This window comes from Sparus aurata, chromosome 19, assembly GCF_900880675.1.
Source record: "Sparus aurata chromosome 19, fSpaAur1.1, whole genome shotgun sequence".
In the NCBI taxonomy this organism is placed as follows: Eukaryota; Metazoa; Chordata; class Actinopteri; order Spariformes; family Sparidae; genus Sparus; species Sparus aurata.
In genome coordinates, this window is record NC_044205.1 from 19,350,322 (window position 1) to 19,373,191 (window position 22,870).

At 42.1% G+C, this 22,870-nt stretch overlaps 2 protein-coding genes and 1 long non-coding RNA gene across 5 annotated transcripts in view; 1 reads left to right on the forward strand and 2 right to left on the reverse strand.

The window, feature by feature from the left end:
- Positions 1-467: 467 nt before the first annotated feature.
- myca (MYC proto-oncogene, bHLH transcription factor a) lies at positions 468-5,680 on the reverse strand. 3 transcript variants are annotated; one of them, XM_030399123.1, is made up of 4 exons: positions 5,631-5,680; positions 3,902-4,081; positions 1,812-2,496; positions 468-1,488 (listed from the first exon to the last, which is right to left on the reverse strand). In XM_030399123.1, exons 3-4 carry the CDS (start codon positions 2,461-2,463, stop codon positions 851-853), a joined length of 1,290 nt encoding a protein of 429 aa, XP_030254983.1. In that variant the 5' UTR covers positions 2,464-2,496; positions 3,902-4,081; positions 5,631-5,680; the 3' UTR covers positions 468-850. The 3 variants fall into 3 exon arrangements, with proteins under 3 accessions (XP_030254983.1, XP_030254984.1, XP_030254982.1); XM_030399124.1 differs by lacking the exon at positions 5,631-5,680 and adding an exon at positions 5,167-5,366; XM_030399122.1 differs by lacking the exons at positions 3,902-4,081; positions 5,631-5,680 and adding an exon at positions 2,825-3,110.
- A 5,148-nt stretch (positions 5,681-10,828) lies between these two features.
- ankha (ANKH inorganic pyrophosphate transport regulator a) overlaps positions 10,829-22,870 on the forward strand; it is a 40,629-nt gene continuing 28,587 nt past the window's right edge. Inside the window, exons 1-2 of the mRNA XM_030397854.1 lie at positions 10,829-10,940; positions 16,254-16,405. The gene's annotated coding sequence lies outside the window, so the exon portion shown is untranslated. The remainder of the gene's footprint in view (positions 10,941-16,253; positions 16,406-22,870) is intronic.
- On the reverse strand, positions 21,461-22,479 carry LOC115569766 (uncharacterized). Its single transcript, XR_003981623.1, has 3 exons — positions 22,160-22,479; positions 21,917-22,005; positions 21,461-21,831 (listed from the first exon to the last, which is right to left on the reverse strand). It is a non-coding gene; the product is annotated as an uncharacterized LOC115569766 (long non-coding RNA).

Consider the following 22,870-nt stretch of genomic DNA (forward strand, 5'->3'; position numbering starts at 1 on the left):
TATTGCCTATAAATCAGACAAGGAGTGACTTATGACGCCTTTGTAATGAAATTTCGTCACCCAAGTATGTGTATTACTGAATTTACCAGATCAACAAGCTGTCAATTAGGTTAAAATGTGCCATTGTGCCAGTTTTAGTGCTTCTTTACACAGATCTGACATCACAGTCCAGGCTTACCTTGTCTTCTTTGTGACAGCATCAAAGATGGCACCTTCAAGTGAAATATTACTCAGCTGAACCCTTAATACACTTTATGTTTTAGCTCAAGTTGTCAGAGGGAGCATCATCACACCTAAAGAAGACCATCTCTGTCCACGTCAAACTCATTTAATACAAATCATGCCGTCGTTCAAGTGTCTCGTCTCCTCCTGTTGAACCCAGTCAGCTGCAGCATGTACCCCCCAGCTCGCTTTAATGTCAGTGATGCAACGTGTGAAGTGTTTTTTTGCAAGAACAAGGACACAAATTTCAAGAAGAAACATTTTATATTTCAAAAAGAATCTAGGAACATAATGGAAAAAAACCAAACACTGGGTCTGAACATCCAGACAAATTGAGATCCAAAAATACATTTTCTTAGGAAATATTAATTATATACAAAACATAAAAATTTATATTTTAGTTTGGGCCCTCATCAGGGTAGCCCCATTTTTTAATATTTTATTAATAAAAATAAACTTTTAAATATTTAATCCACCCATAACTTCAATTGAGGCAGTTTTAACATTGAAATCAAACAAGATTCCAAACAACTTAATCCATTTTGCATTTGCATGCAACGACAACTGTACACCCTAAGTCTTGAACTTGCATAAAAAAAAAAGGCCAAAAAAGTCTATGATTCAAACTTTAAGCACGAGAGCCCTGCAGCTGTGCAAGTCTCTGCTTTAAAAGTTCACTTTTCCTCCTCAGCTGTTCTTTGAGAGAGAGGAGTGTCTGTTCGTCTGACTGCATGTTGTAGATGCACTCTGTGGCTTTCTTCAGGATCACCACTTTGGCTGCCTTCTCGTTGTTGGCCACCTCTGGGATCTCGTCCCGCAGGGCGAAGAAGCTCAACTTGAGCTCGTTCCTCCTCTGGCGCTCCAGAACATTGTGAGTCCTTCTCTTGTCGTAGTCCTCCGTGTCAGACGTCCGGGGGCTTGAACACTTGCGGTTGCTGCTGATCTGTTTGAGGACCCTGCTGTGGCCGTGGCCACCGCCGCCGCCTCCTCCTCCGCTACCTCCACTGCTGCTCTCCAGCTTCAGTTTCTTGACAGCCGGCTGCTCGTGCCTCATGGATGGATGGGCGGCGTAATTATGCTGGTGGGTGGAGACGTGGCACCTCTTCAGCACGAGTGGGCTGGGATGCCTGGTCTCTGACGGGCTGGGGTCGCACCGCTTCACCGCCTGCCTCTTCTCCACCGTGACCACATCGATCTCCTCCTCCTCTTCCTCCTGGTCTTCGTCCTCCTCGTCGTCATCGTCATCATCATCTCCATCTTCATCTTCTGCAACACACACAAAAAAAAACACAAACAGTCAGTCTCTGTGATGCAGTCACACTGGGTGGGGAGGGGGGCTGCAATCTCTCCTTCCACATCAGTTGATTGCTGAACACTGCAGCCGTCCCCTCCAGCTAATCTCCCAGCAGTCTACAACATGACATGGGTGGAACAGACAGCGTGTCCCTGCCTCCCGCCTGCAAATCTGACTGCAAATCACAGGAATTAAAATGAGCTGACCTGCTTTCATTCAGAATAGTGCAGACAAGCCTTTGGGCGGGAGACTCCTAATTGCACAGAGGGGTGTGTCTGCGTGATGAGCATCTTACCTGAGTCACTACAGCTGCTGCTACTGCTGCCGCTGTTTGGAGGCGTATCCAGTCCCAATTCCTTGCTAGGCGGCGTCCCTGCGCTCTGCTTGGGCGTCTCTGCTATCGGGTAGGGGAACACCACCGACGGATCGATGCACTCGGACGCGGCGGTGTTCAGATCTTGCAAGTAGCTGCTGTTCAGCCTCCACCCGGCTGCACCGGCGGGCTCCGCGCACTCGCCCGCCGCGGACTCCTTCCTGGCGGCGTGCAGGGAGGCGAGCCGCTCGGAGACCACCTTCTCCAGCTTGGCCGCGGCGGAGAAGCCGCTCCACATGCAGTCCTGGATGATGATAGACTTGAGGAGATTCTGGGAGTAGTCGGCGTCGCAGATGATGCTCTGGTTGACCACGTCGTCGCCCAGGAACTCCGTGACCATCTCCAGCTGATCCGCCGTGGAGGGGAAGAGGCTTGACAGGGACGGCCGGCGGCTCGGGGAGAGGGGAGGGGTCGGCAGCAGCTCAAATTTTTTCCAGATGTCCTCGCTGGGTGCCGGAGGCTGAAGCTGCTGAGGGTAGAAGTCCTCCTCCTCGTTATCATAGTAGAAATACGGTTGCAGGGAGTCGTAGTCGTAGTCATAGTTTTTACTCGCCAAACTTGAATTCAGCGGCATGATGTCTGTGTTCTCGTGTTCCTTATCTTGAGGCTGGTTAAAGAGAGGGATGAAAAAGCCTGATTAGATGTTTACCCTAAAATGTTTGCAGGTTCAAAGCAGACAGCAGCTGCCTGCCTGTGCTGATCCTGTAAGCAACATCACATGGTCCATCCAAAACATCAACCGTGTGTGCACGCCTTGCATGCATGCATCAGTGCTGCAGCAGCAGGTGCTCAACTGGGAAACTGATAGTAAAAGGGGGAAACCCCACCTTCACTTAAGCAGCTACTGACGATTAATTAGCTTTTTTTTCCCTCCTAACTAAACTAGTGTGGGAAGGTGACGTGCAGAGCTGCTGGAACCCTCTCCCTCCCCTTACCTTTTAGATTTCACAGTGTCGGCGGAAGAAGACGGGGCTGAAATCGACCCAAAAGGCGCAGCAAGTAAAATAAAAATAAAGGGGCAGGAAAAAGTTATTCCAACACGAAAGACGCATTAAATCCTTTCCACGGAGGTGCTGCGGTCGCTTTCAGCGCGGCGATACGAAGCGTGCATGGGGAGAGTTGAGAGGCTGCACGGGAGAGCCGCTGCGGACGACGCGCTGTCTGTCATGAGCAGCGTGAGAATCACAGCTGAGTGCTCAGCCGGCCGCAATAAAAACCGCCGCAGCACTACCCGCGCTCCGCCGCTGTGTCCTTCCGCCAGTTTTTCCCGCGAAACGCTCACCGGCGTTACAACCTCACGCGACTCACGTTCACGCCCCAGCTTTATCACCTCGGAAAAATCCGCACACGCCCTCACAGCTGATTTAAACGCAAAACACGCACTTACGCCGGCGAATTTCGCTCACAGATGGCGTGTTTTTCTCCGGGTCTATTTTCGGTGTGGAAGTGGGAGGGGTCATAGTAGAGCGGAGCTCCCATTGACGGGAGGCATGCAAAAAATACTAATGTTAGTAGTAGTGGAGATAATTAGGATGAGTTATTTTACTACAACCCCGCCTAAAAATATCGCGACACGTCCAGATCCAAGACTCTTCCCTCCCTTTCAGAGTGTCTCATAAAACTAAATTAATTAACCTGCTTTTGCACAAACAACACACGTGCTTTTTTGGATCACATTTGCAGGAAAAACTGCAGTTAATGACACGTTTGCAGCGATTTCAAGCAAATGCGGCGAAAAATGCAAAGCTCGTCGTTGCTGCAGCTTACCTCGATCTGTCGTGCAGGGCACTGACAGCTCTGAGTCGGCCGGAACAGATGAATTCAACCGGCACACATGCCTTAATGATTATAATTGCGTGTAAATGCGTGACTTGACGTGCACCACAGTTAAAGACACGAGAAATGATCTGTGCATCCCTGACCGTGTAATGTAGATCGGGGTTTTTAAGGTTGGGACAGATTGGCACCAATTAACTACAGGAAGGAAGTAATTAAAGGAATCAGATGGGTACCGCAGTTTGGATGGAGGTGGCGGTGCTCTCCTCTCTCCTCCTCTCCGCTGATGAGGGCTAGGGAGGAGGGGGGCATTGAGCGGGCTCGGGGCGCCCTCTGCTGGTCGAAGCGCTCCAGGCAGCAGCGGGACAGCAGCCAGGTAGGTGCAGGGTCACACAGATGGAGGTGAACTTTACACCCTAGAAGAAACCGCGCATGAAGCTGGAGGTTATTGATTTGAAGCAGATTAAAGAAAGTGAGAGCCTGTCGGGGTCGAGGATGACTGCCTCAGTCATAAAATAGGGCTGTACAGTGGGTTAGTGGGGCTGTTTATTGGGGTTACTGGGTCACTTCATAAAAAAAAAAAAAAAAAAAAATACAGTTCTGGAGAGAATTAAGTGATAAATGTATCGGAACATGCAGACTTCTGATGAATTAGGCTGTGCTATTTATAATCAGCTGAAGAAAAACCTCATATTCATAGTGACATACGAGCCAATGCAGTTCTGACAGTTGATTTATTTTAAATTGTCAGTTTTTATGTTTGTTTGTTTTTGGACCGTTTGATTGGATTAACATCTCAGAACCTGCACGTGTAAAAAGATAAAAATGATTGTGAATTAAAGAGAGCAAGAAAACACAGAATGAGACCTGTGTGGACATCAATTACACGAAAATATTATCTTTTAAATGGATCTTCTGACAGCCACTTTGGGCCTGTGAATACTGTCTCACACATGATCTGTTCAACCTCACGCTGTTGGGAAAGTCAGGAGAAGTTGTGGTCCACAAAACATTTCCAGAGCTTCACAGCAAAACAGCGTTCTCCTAAATAACTGAAGTAGATGGGGACTTGATTCAAAACGTAAAAACAGCAACAACGGAAAAAAAAAATATATGAACAACAGGGCTTCGTACAGCTCATCTGGCTTAATCAAAGTCTTCAGAAATCCTGAGTTTGACCTGGAAAGATGTTATTTACACCCTTGGTGCTCGATTAACTCGTGCACCGACGTCAGAAGGAAGAATTGAGCTTTAAATGGGGTGTAAATGAAATCTTATCAAATCACATTGGGATCTTGGGTACGAGCTGTATGGAGACATTTGACTTCTTTACATTACTTTTTAAACGGGTCCCCATCTACTTCAGTTGTTCCGGTCAGCATGAGGGTGAGTAGACCAGACATATTGATAATTCAGCCAAACTTTTCCTTTAAGATGAATAAATTTGTGAACCAGGCACGGGAATAAGGAAAAGTGTGAAGTCTGGTGGGCGTAATTATACCAGTCTGTTAGAGATGTGTGATTATTAATCCACCGCTCATTAACAGTGTGACAGAAAGGGGCACACGACGACCACTGAGGAACGAACACGACTGATGTATTTTCTTAGTTGAACAGCCCTGTTGTCCACTGGAAAGTCTTTGTTGTCCCTGAGAGGCAGTTTGGTTTGCACAGCAGTATTCACCACACCCAGTACACATCACCCTAAAATAAACAGTGTCGGAACATGTGACGTACAGTAGGTTGTCATAAAGATGATACAGGTCAAAGTTTCATTGTTAGTATCGAAAATGGTAGTCTGGAATTTTGGGTCAATTTTGTTTATGTGGCAACAATTTTGGACATAAAATATCAGGTGTCTATCACAGAAATTATAGGTGACTATGGGTTTATGAAGCAATTTACAGCCTTTTCTGGTACATTATTATATGACAACAGATTTCTTTAAGGTAAATTGGTACTGACCTTTTACCCCCTCCACACACACAAGTAGATCTCTGATACCACAACCCCACCTGGATGTAGTTTAGTCTAATTTGAGCTAATCTGTGCTTTTATTCTGAAGGGCCCATGTGGTTTTTCTTAGACAGACAAAGACATTAACAAGCAAAGTTGAGCCAAACAAGGAGTGAACCTGCAAAATTATCCAGTCTTTCTCTAAGTTATTAGTATATTTAAGTGAAAATAAAACGCTATTTAGTTTGTCAAGTTACAGTTTATCGAGAAAATGCTGACACAACATTGTGTTCTTTAGTTCTGGTCCATTAATCCACAGCTTCTTTAAGGCTAAGTGAGATATTACTATGAATAAGGAGTGCCCATAGGCTCACTGAGGGATCTGTGGCTCATAATGCTCACAGGCTTCTTCAGGCTTCAGAGGAAGAAATAAATCAATAGTTGAGCTGGGCGACCGGAGGAGAGCAGAGAGAAAAGCAGACCAGAGGGCAGAAAAGGGAGAGGAGAGAGATACCATTTCGTTATTTTCTCTTGTTATCGCTTGAAGTGCAGAGGAAGTGAAACTGAAATGACACCCTCTCTCCTCTCTCCTGTCCTCTGAGCTCTTTCCCTCCCTTCTCTCCTTTCCTCACTTTGCTGTGCGGAGGATAGCAATCGTATCCAGCAGACTCATGTGTTGTGGTCATTGTGTTTATCGGCTCCGGATGTTTCTCGTGTTTGCAGAGCGCCTGGAGACACAGAGGGAAGCTTTGAGACCGACTGGCATCATTTCCTCTGATAAGTGGAGACCGAAGGTGCTGGGGAGAGGTTTGATTGTGGGGTTTTTCTCTCTCTCCCTCTCTCTCTCTCTCTCTTTCTCCCTCAGTTGAACTGGTTCTACCACGTTTGATCAACAGAGTATTTGGAGTAAAGAGCAGAATTGTGTTTACAAAAACACCTATTATTTTCCACCATGGGCAGACATACCATTAAATGTGGCAAATTGTGACAATTAAAGCAAAAAAAAGTGCTATTTACATGACAGTTTAATACTAAGTGCGGATAAATCTATATTATGAGGATGAAAATCAGCTATTCAAATAGTCATTTCGTACTTTGCAATCTTTACAAACAGTAACTAGCTAATTCAGTCCCGTGCTAGTTAAGAAACCAAATAGTTCTGCCAACTGCAAACCGTTAACCCCCTCTACAGCAAATACCCAGCAGTGAAACCTCTGCAATGCACTACAAACCCATGCGAGGCAGCTTTACTTACTCACTTATAGCATTTTTCATGCTCAAAGGCAATTCAGAGTGGATATATATAGACACTGAATATGCTGAACTGAATGAATGAAATACAGCACTTAAACCAACAAAAAATCAAATCTCCCCGCTGGGATCTATCAAAACTCAAAAATGAAAACATAATTAGAGATGAAAGTGAAAAGCTACAGAGATTTGTGGCGTCTCATGATCGGTCTCCCCCTACATCTTCGCAACCCCTCTGCCTCTGCACTCTCCCATTTTCATTGCCCCTCGTCCAAACTCAAATTATCTACTGGGAATTTATATAACTTTTAAAATGCAAATCCGAAATATGGATGAATCAACCCATGAGGTTGTGTTTAACATAACTGTTTCAAATTGCCTCTGTGTTTGTTAGTAGAGCCTGACTGATATATTGGTTGGTCAATTTTATTAGTAAGTACTTACATATTTATAGAAAATAATGCAGAAGAAGATGCTTGGGGTAATTAGTTGGATTCGCAGTAAAGTTTATTGTTAAACTGGACAGTTCCTTTCCTGCAATACAAGTGTTTAACAACCACATTTTAGGGATCTTAAAAAAAAAAAATCCTTTTATGAATATATTCTATGTATATTAGAAAAACGTCCAATATATCCATATTAAAATGATTCTACCGCATAAAATTGGCATTGGCATCTGCCCCAAAAATCAAGTATCAGTCGGGTTCTAGGTATAAGGGTTAGATTTCAGCTTTTCTATACATCGTGTAGTACAGAATGATACGTTGCAGGTTCACATTGATACATCTAGCGCTACATTATGTTGGATTATGCAAATTTTGTAAAACATGAGACCAGCTCCCACAAAATGGTGGAATCCAGTTATGAGTGTGTGATGAGAGCGCTTATAAGATGAAATAAACAAAAGTAAATATCTATTGTGTGCCTTATACCCAGCAAGGTCACTGTTGCACATGCCAAATAATTATATCATATCCTCACTACAAGGTTTTTGTTGCATTTTTAACTATTCTAATTACTGAAATGTCAAGAGCTGTCTGTGCAAAGTGCCGCCATGGTGCCTTATTTATATAGATTTTGGTAAAGGAGATGTAATACATACACGGTATTGCTGCACAAGACAGAGCTACTTCAGTGTGACAGAGCTGTGGCTGATGGCGTAGGACTTAAGTGTCTAAAAAAAAAAAAAAGGCAAAGCAATCCGTGCTAGATTTACCCAGATGATCTTTGCATTCATTTAGAATTTGCATGTTCTTTTTCTTCTTTCAGCATCTGTGAGTAGGAGGCCATAATGAATCCAGTCTACAGCCCTGCGTCAACAGGGGTCCCCTTTACCAACACTAAGGGCATAGACTATCCAGGTCATTTAATGGTAACACAAATATTCTTGATCAAGAAAAGTAAAAATCAGATTTTAGCTCTTGGTTCTGGTGTATTACCCACATCTGCCTGAGGATGGTGCTATAATCTCAGGTCTACATGTCAAACTTTGTCACCGTCACGTTTTCTTCAGTTTAGTTTTCTCTTCTCTTTATCCTGTCACTGCTGCTGATTCAATCAAATTTAATAAATTCATTGTTAGTTGATGTTTTGAGCCTAAAACTGTGTTTTTCTGTGATCCAGGTATTAATACCTTCACAACAACAAGGCACCAATGACACACAGCTTTAGTATGCGGCACGTGTGTGTGTGTGTGTGTGTGTGTGTGTGTGTGTGTGTGTGTGTGTGTATCAAAGAGGATTAAAATAGAAACCATTCAAAAAGGTGCCATATAGTACAACACGCTTAGAATATTCGACCTATATCTCACAATATTCAATTTGTTCTTAGGTAGGTCTGAAGCACTACATCATGGTATCACTGCTAACTGTAGACATATTACGAAAACATGATATTGTTAAACTCCATTTGTTAATCACTACTGAAGCAAGGCACTAACTGAAAAACACTTTATAAAGATATCTGAACTTTTACATCGCTGGCTGTTTTACTTCAAGGTTCCAGGCTAACACACCAATATCACTGTTTCAGACATGCTTGTCTACGTTGCCTAGGTACCTCAATTAATTAATATGTTTTGTAAATGTTATTTTTGTGATTTTGGTTCTTGTTTTGTATTCTTAAGAAAGACCAAAAATAAAAACAAATATAAGGATGACAATCTCTGTTTTTTTCCTTAACTGTGTCATTTTTCTTACTTCTTAGTCTGAACAGTACTTGCCTGACAGTTGTAGTGTGTGTAGAGCATAAACTGCATCTCCTGCATATGGGCCTAAATAGACTTTTCAGTGGAGCTATTCAGACCAACCTGCCTCAATCAACACCTAACACAGCCATTGGCTCACAGCAAAAGTGAGGTCCTCGACCCCACACACATACACAAGCACTCCCCCTCAGTGCACAATACTGTATAGTTAAGTTTGAATGATACAGGTCTACCCTGTTACAATCACATGCTAGACAAAACACTGTAATCAAAATCCGTGCGCACAGATTCTGCCCTCTTGTGCTCTTCAGCACAACCACCCAGTGAATTCAATTTCATCTACATTTAACGGCAGCTTGCACTGAAGCGTTTTGCTGACACACAAGAAGAAGAAAAAACAAAACACTAATTTATATTGTTATTATATCTCATTTACATGATATGATTTAGTTCTACTTCATGCTTGGCTTGAGACAGGGCGAGATTTAGCCAGGTGGAGGACAGTGTGATCAGCATGGGTGGGGTTGGTTTTAGTTGGATATTGGACAGACAATCACTCCGGAGACACTCAGTGGCGACTGTTTCACCCAGTGTTGGCAGCAGGCGGCTGATTTGGGGATTACTAATAAATTACACTATTGTTTGATAGGTTTTATGTTTTGTCGTGTTTGAACTTTTGATGATATTAGTGAATATTATGATTAGAAACATACTGAACTGTTTTAATGTGGCACACTAATTTTCATTGCTAATGTGTTATGTAACTAAATTATGTGTTCTCATCTTACAGTTTAAGTTGAATTATCTAATTTATTAGAATAATATGATCCCATATTATATTATATGATTTACGACCAATTTTATCCACCTATTTTGTGAGTCATATACACAATGTGACTTGTTGTTTTTAATGTGTGTGTGTGTGTGCGCGCGTGCGTGTGTGTGTGTGCGTGTGTGTTGTTAAGTTGTAACAGAGCACTTGTCATGACTACTGATGATTTCCCGGAGCTTAGAAGAAATGAATAAACACATGGAAAGAGGTCTATCCGTTGTATTTCATTAATATGGCAAATGAAAATGGAAACACAACAATTTATTTTGCAAAAAAATGTTTTTACAAGACAATTGCTCTCTTTTCAACAGCTTCCATGTCATGTAACCGAACAATTCAAAACCAATACAGAATTGTATTACTGCACAGGTTAAATTTTAAGGGGACTTTCCCGGATGTTCAAAATAATTAAATAGATTGTGTAGTCTAAACTTAATATTCAAGGAAAATTGTACTTAACTTATTTTGAGGTACTGTGACATTTTCTTCCTTTTTGAGTTAATTTAACTGATAATTTTGGTTAATTTAAACTATTTAGCAGATTATAAATACCATTTCAATATATAATTTCACTGTTATTATTTCTATTATTTCAACATTAATACTAGGTCTGATGTCTGTAACATCACTTAAGTAAGTGCGGATGGTGAGGGTTAAAAAGTCCAGCTGGTTTATATGAGCACTACCTTTTCTATTGTGAAGTGTGAACTACAAGACAATACATGAAGGAAGAACATAGCAAGACTGGAGGAGCTCACCATTAAAATTGTAATGAACCTGCCAAGTGGGTCGAGCAGCAGTGTTTTTTGACAGATAAATGGATAAATTATATCTCATGCCCACTTCGAAGCAGAAGGTGGCGCTAGTGGGCCCAATGCGCCGCGTGCCAACCGCCCTCAAACCAAAACAACAGAAGAAGAAGAAGTGTAACGACGGTTGGAAAAAGGCGCTCAGGAAAGAGCTGCCAACTGCTGCAGTAACATCATCTGCTTTCTTAATTTTGACAGTAACCAGCATCATTAGTCACACGGTAAGTGTTAAATAGCCATATTTCTTCACATTTCGTTTTTTAGACACTTTTAGATATTTGAGATAGATCATGTTGACATCAGTTTGATGCTAGCCGGATAATTGCTAGCTAATATTAGCCAGCAGTTGAGTCAGGATTCACAGAAATGCTTAAATTAGTTTATAAGTTACTGTATTATGTTAATTTGTAATATTTGTAATTAGAGATATAGTTGTGGAAACTGTTGCCAAAGTTGGGCTGTATCTTTCTGTACTTTTAACAGTTTCAGGGTTCTCCCCAGAAATTCTTAGTATAGCGGCGCACCGTCTGTCCGGGGGGGGGGTGCGCGACCGCTCGTCAATGTCAGTCAGGGGGGGGGAGACACGGACGTACGGACAGCCGGTCATCAACTCCGTCAGCCGGGGGACAGACGGACGCTCATCGCCGTCAGCAGGGAGCTCCTAGCCGTCAACCGGGGGACGGCGGACGGACGGACGGACGGACGCTCGACACTGTCACGCGCGGAGTATAGCGGCGCTGACCGAGCGGTAGAGCGGCGCAGCGCCGCTGTTCCACCGTCTGGGGAGAACCCTGAGTTTGAAGTACTGTGCTTTGAAAACCAAAAGGCAGTAGGATACACTGCCAACCTGAAGTTGCAGGGCAGCATGTACTGAAATTTAAGGCATTATGGAAGCTTTGGCAAAAGGTTAGCAAGCTACCTCAGCCTTGCCTCACTAAATCAACTCTCAAATGTGGGTAAAGTTTGTGTTTTTCTGAAAAAAAAAAAAAAAAAAAAAAAAGGTTACTAGCCAAGTGGCCAGTAAATATTTTTGGTTTATGCTTTCAGTAGTGGTGCAGGACTGTGATGACATGATGAAACAGGCTTGCCTGCAATTAGGAAATATGATTTGTTCAAAAATAAGTCCATACTTTCATTCAAGATTTGTCCTTAAAGGAGTCATCACCCGGAAATCGCAATTTCTCTCGTTAAATAATGCATATTGGTGTTGGACCTCTGTTGAAACTTGCCTGAAAAGCTGGAGTTTGAAAGTGGCTTATTTTTTTCGCTTTGGCTGTTTTTCCGAACAGGAATAGCGCACAATAGTGCGCGTTCCTAAAGCACGAGATTTTGACTCTGCTCCTGTGGTGACGTTACCACAGGAGGCTACTTGCATAAGCATCGGCTCACAGCCGTCCTCAGCCAGAGTGAGCACGCCGAATCTGCTTATTTCTCTGTCATTTTTTCACGCCATACATCGTCACCGCCAGCATTGAAACTCAGGTCTTACATGTAAAACACGAGTGTGAAAAGTAAGACGGAAAAAAAAAGAATTTACCATTCAGAGACATCCTGCTGTAAACGTGTCTCTTCACCGTCTCTGCCTCTTCACTCTCCCGTTCGGTTTCCGACTCCGGCTCCTACATAAATGCCTGAATTCCGTAAGGTTCGTCATTTAGTGTGTGCGCCATGACAGAGGGCTGTTTATGTTTTGGAGTCTGTGTGTGCATGCAGGCTCGCCCCCCATTCCGGCTCTGTCCTTCCTGCGGCCAATCAACACGCGCCTCATTACATATTAATACAATGCACATCCGGACCGGTCAAAACCTCGCGCATAATCTCGCGTGAGAAAGTCGCGGTATGAAAAAGTGTCAGAACAAGCTCTATGTTTGATTTTTTTAAAAAAAAAATTTCTAATAAGTTTTAAGAATTGATCCAAAGCGATCCAAGAGGGACTGGATATGTAAAAAACCAGGTGATGACTCCTTTAAACGTTTAAAAATATTACATTTACATATACAAATCTTTATCTATAGAGAACCTGTTTAACACATTCTTAGGGGGGACACTTTTTTCCAGCAGATTTCAAACTGTGTTTGTTGTATTTCATAGTCATGTTTTGTAACCTTATGTAAGGCAGGGTTCTCCCCAGACGGTGGAACAGCGGCGCTGCGCCACTATACTGCTAGCTCAGCACCACTATACTCATTTTCAATGTTAGCTGCTTTATAGCGGGTGTTAGTGGGCTGCCGTGGTCTTCTCGTTAAAAAAGCTCCCCCATATGGCAGGTGGATAGTGCCAATGCAAGGATTACCAGGAGATGGAGAAGGAGCAACCTCCCCTTCCGTCACCGCCTGACCGTGTGGATTTTTGAATGGGAGTGAATGGGACAGCAGATGAGACACCGGCGGCGACTTCACGGCGAGTGCATTGAAAGAACGTGTATCGACGGCGACGTGTATTGACGGCGACGTGACGACGGACGTATGTTAGAATTACTAACAAAATATACACCTGAAACACACGTCGTCACCAAAGTACGTCGTCACACTCAGAATTTTTTAAGATGAAAGGTGCAACATGTAAGAATTGGCAGACTATAAGTGCTCAAAACAAATAGAGGGCAGCACATCTCTAGTATAACTATAAACAGCTACTGTGGGACAGTGGCTTAAAAGGACACCCCCCTACATATTTGTTTATTTGTTACCTCAATAGCTCACCTGGTAGGAGTTCTGCAACAAATACCCGTTGCAATTTTACTGGAGCGGCACGGGTTCGAGTCCTGCTGTGTTTCCTTTTTTTTTTTTTTTTTTCAGTCAGGTATATTTTATTTTATTTTATAAGTATATAATATAAAAGAATCAGGTGGAAACATGCAATATACAAAATAAAGTAGACCTATTTAATAAATGTTATAGGCTACATGAGATGCTGATAAAAAACAATAAAAACAATCTTAGATTAATTATATTAATAATAAACCTACTGTAAAGTTTACATAGGCTATGTATAAGCCAAACAGAACCGGCATGACGGCGTATGTGTGGTGACGTACTTATCCTCTATGGCTCATCATCCAAGGTTCTCAACAAACTTCAGTACATTCAAAACTCGGCTGCCCGCCTCCTTACCCACACCCGCTCCCACGAACACATCACCCCTGTTCTGCAAAATTTACACTGGCTCCCTGTCCCACATCGAATCAACTTCAGGCTCCTCCTCCTCACCCACAAAGCCCTCCATAACCAGGCCCCTTCCTACCTCACAGACTTGCTCCACCACCACACTCCATCCTGCAACCTCCGATCATCCGACGCTAACCTCCTCTCACACCCGCTCAGGACCAAGCACCGCACCTGGGGCGACAGAGCCTTCTCCATAGCCGCCCCCTCCCTCTGGAACGCCCTCCCCAAACACATTCGTGACTGTTCTAACCCATCCACCTTCAAATCATTACTCAAGACCCACCTTTTTAAATCAGCTTTTAACCTGCAACAATAGCTGTCTTTCTCTGTGCCCCTCATCAGTTTTCATAATCACAAACACACATAGTTATTTGCACATTGTTTGTTTGTCCTTCTATGTACTTTTCATTTATTTCTCTATGTATTTTTCCTCTGTTTTTGGTTTTATGTAAAGCGTCTTTGAGAGCTATAAAAGCGCTATATAAATAAAATTTATTATTATTATTATTATTATCAACGACGACTTGCACTGGCGACGTCAGCCAGTTCAGACGTTGATGTCACACGAGAGTCTCCTGCGGTAGGGTTACTGGCACTATGCACCCGCCCTACCCCCCGGCTGACGGTGACGAACGTCCGTCTGTCCCCCGGCTCCTCAGACGGACAGACCCCCCCACTGACGGCGATAACGACTGTCTCTCGACTGTATGTTTCCGTCTTTCAAATGATTCAGGAGTTGTTTAAAAACACAGACATTCTTAACAGGATTACTGAACCAAATACTGAACCTGATCAATATAGGTCATTTTCTGATGGCTCTCATTTCCTTGATAATGAGTTGCTCTCAACAGGGTATCTCATCCCACAACTCCAGCTTTCTGTTGCTTGAAATTGCCAACCCACTTAGTACATCACGTAAAATTCATAAATTATGTGCTGTATACTGGGTCCTTGCCAATGTGCCTCCAAATACTGATCAGCATTACACACTATACATCTAGCAATACTAGTGAAAGTGACAGACCTCCATAAGTATGGATATGCAGCTGTACTTGCTCCATTGGTACGTGACATTCATACTCTTGAACGGGATGGTGTCTTCATTGAAAGAGTTGGTCAGAATGCTGTATTGTCCCTCTGTTCTCGTTTTTAATGTATGTGTATGCAGAGTTCCAGCGTATTACAAACCAAAACTAGCCCAACACATTCTACTCTGAGCTTGACTGCCATCTCCCTCGACTGTTGACCTTATTCAGACCAAAGGTGTCCAAAACTGAGAAGACAGCTGATGCTTTGGCTAAAATTTTAAAAATCCATGATGAACAGTTGAGGGATTATTGTCCCGATTTGTTTTTCAATTAAAGTCATGTTTGTTGAGCATACTTCACAGTCAGCAGTATAAACATTTTTAATTTTATCGTTATAGGAATTACATGACATCCACACCAGGCGAACCACTGTTCTCCATGCCCTTCCTGTGTATCTGCACAAAGTCTCTGAATTCTTCAAAAGCTGCACAGTCTCCTTACATAATTAATATACCATACTAAAGTGAGCAGTTAATCAAAATACAAACATGTTTTCACACTTGCCCACGTTCAGTCTATTCATCAAGTACAAAATGTATTTTCCTGTATAGGTTCTTGAGCTTATTATCAGTCTCTACTGCCACTTAGGTTTACCAGTAGCTCAGCTTATTCCTGTGGGTAAAATTCAGATCGTATTTCATTTCTTTATGTGTAGTCTGTTAAAAAAAGAAAACCTCAGAAACACAGTTCTAACTAAAATATAAACAAATAAGAATATAACCAAGGAGTTGGGGTCAAAATATGAGCATACATAAAAAAAATTTGTTGGGTTGAGCTTTGTTGATGTGAAGCATTTTTTGACTGGCCTGACCAACACCTTAAGGAATCAAAGCAGACCCTTATTTTTTTATAACTCACTGATTATCAAGTAAGGAAGCTGTGATCCAATTTTCTTTTTAAAATGACTTTGACTTAAACTGTTTGAAAATGAGAAAGTAAATCTGATGATCTGGAAACCCAGAAAATAAATCCAGTTAATTGCATCTACTTTCTAATTCAAAGAGTTTTATTTTGACAATTCTGCAGTTAGCATTTTTATTTAAATGGACCATGGCAACCTTGTGTTATCCTCATTACTGATACTGGTTTGTAGAATATTATAGTTCATAAATGCGTAAATCTACCTTTACGTTTGACCTGCATTAATTAATTAACGAGGAGAGATTATTTGTTAAAAATAAATAAATTGAAACCATTATATAAGCGGGTTTTAAAAAATTATTTAATTTAACTGTGATATTTGACTAGTTTGTGATCAGTATCTCTCTCTTTTATTCAGGACGAGTCTGATGAGCCAGAGCCTGAAGATGAAGCAGTGGCCCTCCTTATAATCACCAGTGACAACGACAAGTCCAGTTTACTACCAGCTTCTCTGTCATCATTGAAAGTGAAACTGTGGTCCGCCCCCCCAGACCCGCTGATGCCTTCCTGGTAATGTTTGGACTGATCTATACACTACACCTCAGCTATCCCAAAGGACTGACCAACACTTCATTCAGAAAGTCTTACTTGGTCTGGAAGATGATAAGCTGCCGCCAAAGTTACAGACGCTCAAGAATAATTAGATGATACTATAGTGGGTTTGACGCATTAAAATGAAGTGGGGTGCCAGTCAGAGACATGTCTGACAAATAATTTCTTATTTTGTCTTTTGAATATTAACAGTACAGTGTGTAAAATGGGAGAGGGCAAGAAAATACTGTTCGATGGAAGACATTTACTCAAGCTGTTGAAATAAGCTGTACTCACTATTTTCGAGGCAATCTGTTGCCACAGACTTTAAGCTTTGAGTGAGATGATTTTGAGTTTTAAAAGTCAATGTGTTTGACTTAAGAGTAATACAAAATAATAAAAAAGCGACTAAAAAAAAATTCTCTCTGCTCACAAAACATTTGACTTTTAAGTTTATTAACTTAAAAAGTTTGAGGAAGGGGCGACGTTTAGCTCAGTTGGTAGAGCGTGCATCCCATGTGCTGAGGCTCTGCAGCGTCCTGGGTTCGACTCCCGGCCTAGGTCCCTTTGCTGAGTGTCACTCCCCCTCTCTCTCTCCCTGTTTCCTGTCATATCTTCAGCTGTTCTATCAATAAAGCTATAAAAAGGCCAAAAAAATATTTAAAAAAAAGAAGTTTGAGGAAATCAGTGCCTTAATTTTTTTTAATTCTGTGAACTAATCAGGATTTACAGTGTATTATACCATGGTCTGGGTGAATACTCGATTCTGATTGGCTGGAGGGTTTAGGTTAAAAAGTGTTAATTTACACCTAGGAAAGACGTTCCATCAAATTGCCTGATGACAGTTCTAAATTATTGCGCTGGCTCAAGCGCTAGATGGTAACCGTGGCAACGGAGACTCAACGTTATTTCACAGTTTATTCATCAACAGCAAGACAGAAAAAACATGAGTGATTTTATCATTTCTTTTAATTTATTTGGTGAGTTTGACAACTTTGAAGACTGGGATGCAGCAGAAGAAAAAGAGAGAAGAAAATATGAAAAGAAAAAGGAGAAGCGACACAAGGAGGTGACGCCAGAGGAATTGAACGAATTAGAGGATGACAAGGATGAGACAAGCACAAAGAAAACCATGAAATGGGCAGTTGAAACATTAAGAGACTTCCTGGCTGACAAAAACATGGACATCAACTTTGAAAGCTATATGCGTCTGTCCAGTCGACCAAGGAAGGAGGAGACTACAGTGTTGCCAGTTTGAGGAGTCTGAGAGCCGGTATCAATCGCCATTTAAGTGACGTCAGCATCATCAGTGACACTGTGTTCAAGACCAGTAATGCGGTTTTTAAGGCGATACAGAAACGTTACAGAAAGAGTGGGAAGGACACCAGCTTCCACCATCCTCGCATCACTGAGTCGGATCTTCAGAGAATCAGATGTTCATCTGCGCTGTCTCCTGACACGCCCCTCGGCCTCGTCAGAAAGGTGTGGTTTGACATCCAGCTGTGTTTCGCTCGGCGTGGCAGGGAGGGGAGCCGTGAGCTGACCATGACATCTTTCGTCATCCAAAGAGACGAACATGGCGTTGAATACGTCAGCTTAGCGCATAATCCTCAGACAAAAAACCATAAAGACGACCCACACAAGGAAAACCTATGAGGGTTCATGTTCGCCAGGCCCGGAGATCCTCTGTGTCCAGTAAACAGTTTTAAAAAGTACATCTCCAAGTGTCCCCCAGATGCAAAATCGTTTTATCTCCACCCAAAGCGCTCCATCAATGTGGCATCTGATGTGTGGTACTCCAGGGAGCCAATGGGTGTCAACTACCTGGGGAACATGCTGAAAAAAATCAGCGAAGAGGTCTGTACACTAGCTACATTTTAATAATAATGTAGCCGTATAACCCCTCTTCTGTCCTCATTAATGTAGCCTAAGTGTGTTTATTATTGTTTCTTTCAGGTGGGTGTGTCGCGGGTTTACACCAACCACAGCCTCTGGAGCACAGCTGTCGGTTGTCTCTCTGACGCCGGGCTGGAAACTCGCCAGATCATGTCGGTGACGGGGCATCGTTGTGAGAGCAGCCTGCAGGCTTACTGGGCTCCGTCAGTACAGGACAGACGAGAATGGAGCAACATTTTGTCGTCTCCCAATGTCTCAAGCAGTGGTCGTAGCGAGCCACAAACTTTAAATCTCCGTCCATCAAATGCCACGATGATGGACATGCCAGTATCGCTATCAAATTTTACAATTAATGGAAATGTTGCATTTAATTTTAAATAGTATGTTAATAGTATGTGATGATCAGAATGAATGGTTGACAATATTTGCTGTAATAAAAACGATTAAGGAAACTATCTGTGAACTTTGATTCTTTGAAACAAAATTTTGCATCATCCTCTGGACACACACAAGCGGTAAGTAGTGCACTGGCCTTCTGAAATTATACTTTATATCACGGAAAGTAAGGTTAAGCCATCATCTCACTTCCCATCACTGATCAACTGCTGCGGGCGGGTCGCTATGGCCACGTTGCTTGGCAACGCCTGCATACGGGAGATATTAAATAGTCGCTCGACTTGTAAAAATAAAAAAAACCCTTTAGATTTTAACTCTAAAACACATTAAAGTATTATTAATTTGTTAAATATTTCTATCTTTCGTAGGTGACCATGGTATAAGCGGGATAATGCCCTTCGAGGTGTCCATTAACAGAAATGAATCGGACTTCGCGGAAGCCTCCGCGTCGTCCGATTCATTTCTGTTAATGACCACCTCGTCGGGCATTATCCCTTACATATTCTATATTACAGACTGATGAATGCACAAAAAGACATTAGCAAACCGGCAGCTGTGGTTGCCAGAATCTTACCGTAAAAAATACAGTAGACCACAGTAGACTACAGTAGTGGTTAGAGTTTAAAACAATATTTACCGTTTAAATACAAGTCTTTACCATGTAAAAATTGTGTTGTTTTGCCGTGTAATTAACATAAAAATCATGTTTATTATATGACGAAACAGTGTTCTTTTTATAGTAAAAATGTGGATTATATGGTAAATTTTAGCCTCAAACTCAGACATAAAAATCAGCGGTACCAATACTGGGTTCCCGCGGGGTCTTAAAAAGTCTTAAAAGCATTGAATTTGTGAATTTGGAAATAATACCTTAAAAAGACTTGAAAAAGTCTTGAATTTTGATATCTGGGTCTTAAATTTTGTGCTGTAAGGAACTTCTCCTTATCGCATTTCTCGTCAAAAGTTTCATTTGTCAACCACTATTACTTTGATCAAATAACGTAAATAAAGAGTGGCGGAACCATAGACCGTATGGGCGGAACCAATAATTACGAATGCAACGCAGCCCTGGAGAAATTGTTCAGAAAACGTCACTGAAGAACTCCTTCCATCACCGCCGTGTGTCCTCCAGCTAACGTTTGCCAGCTAGTTGCTCCTGCTGCTGCTCCTGCTACGGCCGCAGCTAACGTTAGGGGCCGTCCAGACGGGTGAAAACGATCTTTTTTTCCTCCATCTTCCTCCTCGGCATCGTTTCAAGAATATTTGCGTCCGCACAGATCCACTGAATATGACCGAAAACGCTGTGGTTCATATTCCAGGCCTATAGGTGGCGCTTGACATTCACCAAAAATGGAGTAGAAGACACGGAGCATGCGCAGAAAGCTTGCGCGCTGTAAACAGACAGTAGATGGAGAAACCGAACACAACAAGAAGAAGATGAAAATGGCTAGTGCAAGGAAACCAGAATCGTTTGCATGGACCGTTAATGACGTCGAACTGCTGCTGCGACTCACTCAACTACAAGGCATGTAAGTTGCAAGACAGGCTCAATATCTTCTGCGGCACGAACACGAGCATATATTCCGCCATTGTTGTTGTCGTTGTTATGAGACGTTGCGGGGTTCAGAGGTCAGAGGCAAGAGGTCAAGGGGTGGGGCGATGGCGTCATCGTTTTGGAAAGTATGCTGATTCGCTGTCCACGTGAAAACGGGAGGGCTGCGTTTTTCAGATTTTTCCACCCTGAGACCTGGTTTCAAAAAAGTGCGTTTTCAGGCGCTGTGTTTTCAGGATCCGTGTGGACAGTCGGCCAAAACGATGCAATACATGTGCGTTTTCGCAAAAGAGCATTTTCGTCTGATCTATGCACATCTTTGTGTCCACGCCAACGCTGAAAGCAGAGGTGTTGTGGACTCTTCACACCATTGCCAAACCCCAGTCCTACATTGGAAACGAGAGTAATAGCTGATGGGGGGCGAGGTGACATCCCCTCATCCCTTACATACCCACAGATTTCTTTATTTATTTTATTCAACCAGTAAATCACATTAAGACATCTCTTTTGAGTACTGTGGACGTCTTTTGTTTGTTGAATAAATGAACACTCTGAAATTCAAGGATTGCATTCGTCTTTGCCGGTAGGGCCGTGAAATAGGCTGAGAAATAGGTATTAATTTTTGATATGAATGGTCTTAAAAAGGTCTTAAAAAGTCTTAAATTTAACTTGAAGAAACCTGTAGGAACCCTGCAATATCTTCTTACGATAGTAGTAGAAAAGGTTCTACCGTATTTAATACGGTAAAATTCTGGCAACCACAACTGCCAGTTTTTTATTGTTAAATTAACAGGTTACTTTTTTACAGTGTATGTCCTGTGACCCATTGACTCAAAACCAATGCCAAACTGTCTTGCTATACTGGTTCAATGAGACACAACTGTTTTTGTTGAACTTTAATGATTTTTTTTTTTTTTTTTTTTTGCAATAATTTAAATAAAAAGTCCAGGTAGACTCAGCAGTTTTGTCAATAGCTTCCAGGTCATGTGACCCATTGATTGGACATCAGTGCCGAATTGACTTCCTTCTTCTTGATTTACTGCTTGAATGAGTCACACCTCTTTTGATTGGATGTTACAGCTGTTTCTATTTTCTATTAAGATTTTAAGAATTTTTTTTGTCAATAGGCTCAATGTAGACTCAGCAATTTTACTATACTGGTTGAATGAGACAAACAATCTTTTATTGGATTTTGGTGTTTCTGTTTTTTATTAACATTTTTAATGAAAGTTCCAGATTTTTATCAATATTCAATAGCATGTCAAAATCACTCAAAAATCAATGCTGAAAGTCACGGGACAGTAACATAAAATTCAATTTAATTGTTTGGAATCAGTTAAGAATCTAATTTGTTTTGACTGATTAAGTGTGGGAGGAAACCGGAGCACCCGGAGAAAACCCACGCAGACATGGGGACAATGAGCAGGCTTTACACAGACAGGCAGAGGCCCAGAAAAGCCAGTACCTTCTGCTGTGAAGTCACAATGTCAAAATTGACCACTAAGCCACCATGCTGCCCAATTCTTCTTCTTCTTCCCCTTCTTCTTTGGCCCAGTGTCTTCTGAAATTTAAAGGACATTTAAAACTCCAGCCGTACGTCAGAATGCACAACAATTCAGACACAAGTGGAGGTAAATATTACTTACCACATATGGTTGAGTCCTCAGATGTCTTCCTGTTAATGTCGGCGTTGCTCATTGAGGACTCTGATGTCTTGTTCAGTCCAGACTGAGAACTAAACACACACAAGAAAAGGTTAGGGTGTTATTCCTGTAAATGTCATCACATCTCAAAGCTGCAACAAGGAATTTTGAATTGTTGATTCTGGAGGCTTTTGAGGACCCAATTGGTATCGTCATTAAATTCATAACCAGAGGAAATAATCTCACCTGATGAAAGGGAATGTCTGCAATCAGATCTATCCCTGAATGAGCTGCATTTTTTTTTTTCAAACATCTTTTATGTTTGTAGGAAAAACTGGAGTGCCCGGAGAAAACCACGCAGATACAGGGACAATGAGCAGACGATGACAAATTTGATTGGAAAACTCCCAAAAGCCCTGAAAAGTATCCCATAGAAACCCAATACAGAACATTACCTCACACATCTTGTTCAGTCCAGACTGAAAGACTAAACACATAAAAGAAAAGGTTAGAGTGTTATTCATGTAAATATCATCACATCTCAAAGCTGCAACAAGGAATTTTGAATTTTTGTTGATTCCGGTGGCCTTTGAGGACCAAATCGGTATGATCATTAAATTCAATTTGATAACAATTTTGATTGGAAAACTCTCCAAAAGCCCTGAGAACCATGCGATAGAAACCCTACACAGAACATTACTTAACACATCCCTAATTCTCATCAACGCAGCAAACACAGCAGCAGAAAGTCTTCCTCAACCAAGAGACAATGCGTCTGAAGTAGGGGTGTCAACGTTTACAATTTTTTCTACACCTGTAAACGGGGCTTCTAACCGACGTGTACCCGGTAACACGTCGGAGATTTATGATCTCTTTCTATCGCAGTTGCGGTAGCACCGATGCCAGCAGCAGTCTCTCCCTCCAACTTGTTCGGGTGTTTCCATCGCAGGTGGTTTA